At 49.0% G+C, this 7,472-nt stretch overlaps 1 protein-coding gene across 1 annotated transcript; it reads right to left on the bottom strand.

Annotated features, from left to right (window-relative positions):
- Positions 1-3,053: 3,053 nt before the first annotated feature.
- LOC125544761 (heat stress transcription factor A-4b-like) lies at positions 3,054-5,324 on the bottom strand. Its single transcript, XM_048708510.1, has 2 exons — positions 4,893-5,324; positions 3,054-4,360 (listed from the first exon to the last, which is right to left on the bottom strand). Exons 1-2 carry the CDS (start codon positions 5,103-5,105, stop codon positions 3,275-3,277), a joined length of 1,299 nt encoding a protein of 432 aa, XP_048564467.1. The 5' UTR covers positions 5,106-5,324; the 3' UTR covers positions 3,054-3,274.
- Between the last annotated feature and the right edge of the window lie 2,148 nt (positions 5,325-7,472).

The following is a 7,472-nucleotide window of genomic DNA, read 5'->3' as shown; positions in this document are numbered from 1 at the left end:
TCAAACGTTAGTTGGTCTAGTGGTTTTCTATGCGAGGCGAAGGGCAGCAGGTCATTGGTTCAAATCCCATCCTGTTCTCCATTACTTTTTCATTTTATTTGAGGATTTTCTGCATAAATTAATAGAATGTAAGGGTCCTTTCTGACAAAAAACCGGCCTCAGCCATTGACAGTGGCCTTGCCATGTTGGCGCGCGTATGGATATGACTGGGTATAATGGGAAGCACCGTATATGAACGAGGCGACAAGTTAGATGACCAGAAATACATATTTTACAAGTTTATGCACCAAACTGACCGTTACATGCAAGTTCTATGACTTCTGGTGTATTTACCTCAAAAAAAATACAGTTTAAATTCAGGATAAGCAGTATCATAAACAACAATCAATTGCCACACAAAACCATCACATTTGTTCATAACAGTAGAGACCACACATAAGGTTTTACTTTAAAAAGCCAATAACCTCAAACTTATCTTCTTTTAAACCAACCAAAATCCCTCCAGCAGAACGGATGTGCTTTTGGCTGAAGCTTCTGCCGCTCCAGATGGTGTATGGTTTGCTCAGCTCATGGGGCATTACAAGATTATTCTTCAGTATAATAGTGAACATGTGATGTTGACTCTTAACTCGACTTTGTTTCCTTCTGTGAGTACAAGTTCGACAATTTTCCATGACTCCATGCTCCATGCAATTGCCTTTGATGATGTTTCCTATGAATTGTGCGGAAGCAAATGTTGCAGCACATGAGATAGCTAGATCTTTCTTTCCTCAGATTTTTGTACTTGGGCTTTCTCATGCAGTCGCTTATAAATTATGTAAAAGCCCCAAGGCTTGTTAGGAAAAAAATTACAAGGGTGGTAGAAAAAGATGTACTGTAATAACGATACACTATGCTTCCAAATTTTGGAGCTTTCTCATTTAATTGAGGTGTTCAATTTCGGATTTGGTTCATGATTTTGACTGGTCAACGAGTTTGATTGAGATTCTTTTAAATTTGGTTCATAGACTTTATTCAATTGAGGTGTTCAATTCCGAATCTGATTCATAATTTTGACTAGGTTAACGATTCCGATGGAGGTGTCCAATTTTTAGTTTGATTTATGATTTTCGACGAGACTGTGATTTCTCAAATCAACCGCCAACAACTAGGGTATAGAACACAAGTCCCGCACACCCTCTTATCACTTGGTAAAAAAGAATCATCAGCATGCAACACTATAGCTCTAATATAATACATGCGATCACCAGCACAAGGAATTTTCCCACATACATGTGGGCTGATAAAGCAAATAACACAGAATCACATCTCTAGAAAGGGCCCACCAAAACATCGTATTAAAAAAAAACATGCACCATCATCTCTCTCACGCGCCAAACCAAATAAAAATATTATGAAATCTCGATAACACAAATGGCCCAGCATAGCACCCACAAACCTCCCAATAAGGGCATCTCCAACACTTACCCTCAAACTGCTCGCAACCGTCCGGTCCGGACATGTTTTGCCATCCAATTCAGTCCTGGTCCACAGGCTGGCCCGAATGCGCTTTTCCCCGCAAACTGGAGACAAGGGGGGGGGGGGGGGGGGGGACTGCTGCCGTCCATGTCTGGCAACCGTGGCCCACCCAAAACCTCCTCCGTCGCCTGGCACTGGTCAACGCTGCTACAGAGCGTCAGCGCCGCATTCATGTCGGCCCAGAGTAGAGCCAGCATTGAGGCGGCACGCCGGCCGAGAGCGCCGGCCGCGCCGCTTCCCGGTGCATGCGGCGTCTCTCTGCATTCAAACGACACCGGTCCGTCCGTCTGCATTGATTAAACACATGCGGTTCTTGAGGAATCTACTCCGACACCACCCATCTGTTTCTCTGTCGCCCACCATTAAGGACCTCACCGCCTGCCTTGCCCTCCGCCCGCTATTTAAACCGCAAGCAGGCAACACAGCCGCATCCATCCACCCTCCTCTTCTCCGCAGTACACCCGCCATGGCCTCCTCGAGCTCCAAAGCTTTGTGGTACGACCTCTCCTCCGACCAAAAGCTTTGTGGCAGCAAGGAAGAATAGTGCATGCTAGGTCTTCGAGGCTCAGGTTCCAAGAAGGCCACCACACTGCGAAGGCAGAGCCGGAACGTCTTTTCGCGGTGCTTATGCCCGAGCGGAGCGGACGCCGGTGATCATTGAGATTAGATTTAGAGTATGGTTTAGTGAAAATATGTCCAGAATGTAATGAATTTCGTTCGATTTGCATGAGTTTCCTCCGGTTTGGTTGAACCACGCTTTGAAATGTTTGCAGGTAGTGTTGGATAACTGGCTCCGGCCGATGCGGGAAAAAATTTAGGGGTGAGCGTTGGAGATGCCCTAAGGAGGCATAGGTAAGACCGGATACGATTCACAATTTGCAAGTACCACGCGGCGTTGGCACAAATAAGTCTGCCATGCTTTGGACCGAAGCGAAAGAAATGTCCGCCTGAGCAGCTGGTTGTTCTACCCTTTGATACAGGGAGTCGAGACCAGAGTTCTTGGTAGGACCATGCATGCAACTAGCGGAGTACTACAACGCATCTGTAAAGTTTTGCAAGCTTCCAGTGCCAGGATGACTTGAAAATATCTCTCCTCCAGTCCTCACACTATATGCATGTGGGGGGAAGGGCAGAGGCAGCGAGGCAGGGCCCAGTTTTGAGCCAAGCCATAGCAAGAGGAGCAGGCGAGCAGCAAAGGATCCTTTTGCTGATTTTATTACTACTCTACGTAATCCAGGGCGAGGCAGCTGCGGATTTGCTGAAGCCTCAGGGAAAAGCAGCCAAGGGACATCTTGATGCACAAAAGGCGCCGTTGATGGCGATGACACAACGCAAGAAACCAAATGAACCATGATATCACTGATCATCTGAAGCCACTACGGCAAGAAATAACAAGGGTTCATGTTTCACAAACAAGGAAATTATTGACCATGGTTCAAATAGCTGGCAACATGCACACAAATAGAAATAAAAACCCTCCAACAGGCAACAGCTCTGAACTGCAACGCGTAGTTGTCACAAAAGAACCACAAATCTGGGAAATATCACGAGTCGTTGACAATGGTGTCTGAACGTGTAGCTAACAAAGTATGAACGTATATCAAGGTAGTATAGCACATAGTCTGCAACAATCTAAGCACGCAATTATGATACACTGCAAAGTAAATGTTAGTAGGCATATCTCACTGGGAGCTGCCATCGTCCTAATGTTTCTGTACTGGTCATTTTTCAGCTACAAGAAATGAGAAATACGTACTCAGGTTTTCTCAGCTGAGGTGAGATGCCCCAGTTTTTCTGTCATCTGTTCGACGCTCTTGCCCCACCAAAAACTTCCGCGGTCTCCTGCTGTTGTTTGATTTGCTTCTCTGTCTCGCCGTTCTGATTGGGCCTCCTGATGTGCATGGGATAACCCAGGCTGCTCGGTAAGAAACTGCTGCCAAAATCCATCATTTGCATCAGCAGGAGGGTCTTGGGTGGGTTGTTGATCTCTCGATGGACCAGTTTCTGTAACAGCAGGTTCCAAATTGACATCTATCTCGGAGACCTTAGATCGTGAATCTGCACGAGAATGAGCTTCGGGAAGCGGAGAACTCTCTGGACAGCTGGCGGACTCTGCTATATCGCGAGAAGAGTGTGAATCTCCTACACCAGCTGAACAAGTATGCATCATGGACGGAGGTGATTGCGCGTGGGGCTCACTCTCCCCAGATGAATGGAGCTCTGTAAGAACAACAGCTGAAGAATGACCTGGGACATCACCATCATATGAAACATCATTACCAAATGCCTCGCTCGCTTCTTTGAAGAAATTCTCCAAGGAATTTAAGGATGATTCCATTTTGTCAAATGATGCCCTAAAAAGTTCATGAGTTGGTGAGTTGACCATGTCACAATGCATAATCTGGTTCCCCTGAGTACTTGCATCCTCATGGAATGAAATTGGTTTAGGCAGTCTCCTCTTCTTTCCGTGATAATCAGATTGTTCTACGAGGCTAGAAATAAATCCAGGTGCATTCACAATTTCTCTGACATAAGATATAAGATTTTTCTGCTGACCCTCGATAGCAAATAGTTTGTCTTCCAAAGCCTTCATTTTACTCTCCATATCAGTTTTCTTCCTTTCAAGCTGTAACTTTAGTGATGCATTATCACACTTGAGCCTCTCAATTTCCTCCTCATAGTCCCTCCTTTCACTATCAGCTAATGGTCCGGCACCCTGAGTATGTGATGAATGGCTGAATATTGGCTTGCGTCTATGGATATTTTTCAACCGATGCCGCTGGTCTCGTATGAATTCTTCATTTGCAAATTCCCATTGTTCTGGATCTACCTTCCTAAAGCCCTATATAAGAACGAGTAGGTGACAAATATTAGAATAGCCTCACATACGCACAACAGGTATCATGCATTACCATTACCAAGGCTAAAATAAATCATGTACTGCAACAGAAGGGAAACAAATTATACTGGAAGTGGGTGTGGTAGATTTTGTTTGTCAAACAGCCCCAAGATGAGACAGTACTGAACGAAGCTTGTTGAGTTTCACATATGGAACAAATCAAGAGTTGACCTTTGTTGTTTAAAAGTATGCCAAGTAAAATGACAAATTATATAATCCGGCACACTAAGCAGCTACCTATAAAGTGTATTTTGGATCACAAGAGCAATAAATCACAAGCACTCGTTCTAAATCGCAGATTATTTGCCCAACTGAACCGAATTCCACGATAACCCACACAGCCTCCTTGGCTCATAGCCTCACATGTCAGCACAAGAAACCGCCACGCATTTCGGCCAGGCCCCAATTCCCGCGGCGGAACAGAGATTGGGCGGAGGAGAGAGGGGGAGGGTGGGTGTGAAGTTGTTCTCCTTACATAGGTGTTGAGCTGGCGCACGAAGCTGGAGAAGTTGTTGTGCTTGAAGTACTTGGGGAGAAGATCCCGGCAGAAGTCGGCCTGGCTGAGGACGACGAAGCTGGTGCCGGACGGCGTCCACGCGACCACCGCGTCCGTGGCCGGCTCGTCCACCATCTCGTACGTCTTGGTGAGGAACGGCGGCAGCGACGAGGACCCGCCACTCCCCTCCATCCCCTCCACCCCCTTCTCCTGCTCGGGCTGCGGCGATTCGGCCTCAGCGCATAGCGGCTGATCGGCGGAGTGGGGTTCGGCTCCGCTTCTTCGGTTGGGTTTGGTTGGTTGGTTGGGGGTTGGGTTGGGGGGCGAGAATTTCTTGGATTAGCGGAATTTTCCAGAAGGTTAGCGTTGGAGGCGGAGGGAGACGGGGTGGGGTCGGGGTGGATCCAGCCCCAAGTGCGCGGCTTCGTTGGCTGCTTCGGTTAGGTAAGCAGTGACGCGGAGAGGGGGAGTGCTCAATGAATACGCGCTGCGGCAAAGCCGCCTAGCACCACATCCACATGGCGAAGCACGCACATATTATTACTTTTATTACGTATCTCCAACGCCGACCCTCAAAATGCTTGCATATGTTTTGGACCACGCGGTTCAGACACCGAAAGCCATTCAAAGCAGTCATGTATTGATCCGCCGAGCGATCCGGACCATGTCCTTTTCGTAAACAGTAACCAAATGTAGGGTTCCCACCTAAAAGGAAGACGGAGCCCGCGCTTTTGTAGCTGCCCGCCATGTTTCCACGACAAAATCCCCACTCTCTTCCTCCATCCCACCGCTCTCCACCTAATTCCCACCATTTTTCCCACTCTCTTCCCCCCTCCCGCCGCCGACGCATGGAACCGGACGATAGCATGCTGGAGTTGGAGGCTCCCTCCTCCCACGAGGGAGATGAAGACGAAGAGGAGGAGGGAGAGAGCAATTCTCCCCTTAAGGGAAGGAAGAAGAAAAGGGCGGCCTCCATGGACCTAGAGGCGGCGGCGTCCAAGAGGGGGAAGATATCCCTTTCGGACGGCTCGGACTCCGATACCGAAGCCACCCCCGAGTGGCGCCCTAGGTCGAAGCCCCTGGCCGCATCATAAGTATCCAAGGATATTGTACATATATCCGGTTTTTATGATTGTAGTTTTAACACATTATATTGTGTACTTCAGTCCGGCCCGCGATCTTCCCCAACTATCATCATCTTCGGGGAACTCGCTGGAGCCGGGGATGGTGGAGAGCGAGACGCCTCCGCGAGCCTCTCCGCCAACCGCCATGGACAACACCGAAGTGTTGTCCCGAAGAGCCTCTCCGGGACATGGAGAGGTGCGGGAGGCCGTCAAGACGACGCCAGAGGATAACACCTCGGCTGCCGAGAACATGGGGGAACCAACCCCCATGGAGACTGGCGACGGGGGCCATGACCAATCTGGCCCCCAGCCGAACATTATTCTAGACACCCATACGACTCCGGAATCGAGCGAGAAACCCCCTTTAAAGGAGGGGGGCGTCGACTCCACCGGCGACCTTTATCAATCCAGAGCGCGTCGGACACTTTGGTGGAAGCACTTCAATGTGCTTCCATTATGGAGGAGCACCGTACCCTGATGGGTACGGTGGTTGAGAAGGTTCAGTCCGCCAAAAGCGGGCTGAACGAAGCCTTCACCAGCCTATTAACAGGCTTTGAGATATGTGATGTAATATTCTTAGTCGCTTTGCATATGCAAAAAATATTACCTGTGTATAGATAGTAGCCCTTGAGACTTTTTTCGGCTTTTGAAAAAAGGCCGAACTGAGGATCAAGTAATATTCGCAGGAGATAACATACTTGTCTATTTTGATAAACAGGCTTCACTGTTAGCGGCGACCGCCCAGGCCGTCGAAGTATTCGAACTCAAGCGGAAGCTGGAGCGGGCCGATGAGGACCTCGTCAGCATCAACAAGCGCTTTGATGAGGCGCAAGGTATGTTTGAAAAAATTGTTTACACACCTGAAGTAATATGCCAATGAGGAGTCTAATCTCTTGTGTTGCCCTGATCATATTTGCAGGTAGTGCGTCCGAGGTCGAGACCCTGAAGAGCGCCCTCGCTCAAGCCAAGGGGCAGGCACAGGTGAGCCAAGCGGCCGCTAACAAAGCGGCTACGGATTTAAAGGCCGAGCAGGTCGCCCGCCGCAAGTATGAGGAGCGGGTGACCGAAGTGGAGCAATAGCTCAAGGATGCCGCCAGCAAGTGCGAGGCCTTGGAGGAGGAGAATAAGGCCCAAGCGGTCAATCTCACCAAGGCTCTTCAGGAGGCCAAGGAGGCGCGGACTGAGTCCCGGGCGGCTCGCAAGGAGATCAAGCAGGCCGAACAGATAGCGGCTGGTAAGCCCTTTCTTTTACAGAGTATATTTGGCGGTCGGAGATATGCTTTACTTAATCGCTATAGAGTTCTCCAGACGCCTTTGCGAACCTTCCGAGGAGTGCTGCCGATGCCGCATAGTATTTTCGGGCCCAAGAAGGGAACACGACGGAGAAGCTCTTCTAGTCGCGGTACCTGGCGCCGGCCGCTGCTGAACAACCAGA

This window comes from Triticum urartu, chromosome 3 (assembly GCF_003073215.2).
Source record: "Triticum urartu cultivar G1812 chromosome 3, Tu2.1, whole genome shotgun sequence".
NCBI classification, from domain to species: Eukaryota; Viridiplantae; Streptophyta; class Magnoliopsida; order Poales; family Poaceae; genus Triticum; species Triticum urartu.
Note: the sequence above shows the minus strand (reverse complement) of the source record. Positions and strands in the feature narration are given on the sequence as shown.

What these genes read in the sequence shown, in the direction of transcription:
- LOC125544761 (XM_048708510.1), bottom strand. Translation starts at nt 5,105, where the DNA reads ATGGAGGGGAGTGGCGGGTCCTCGTCGCTGCCGCCGTTCCTCACCAAG. An exon ending in TGCGCCAGCTCAACACCTAT is followed by an intron (nt 4,361 to 4,892) that starts GTAAGGAGAACA and finishes GTTCTTATATAG; the next exon opens with GGCTTTAGGAAGGTAGATCC.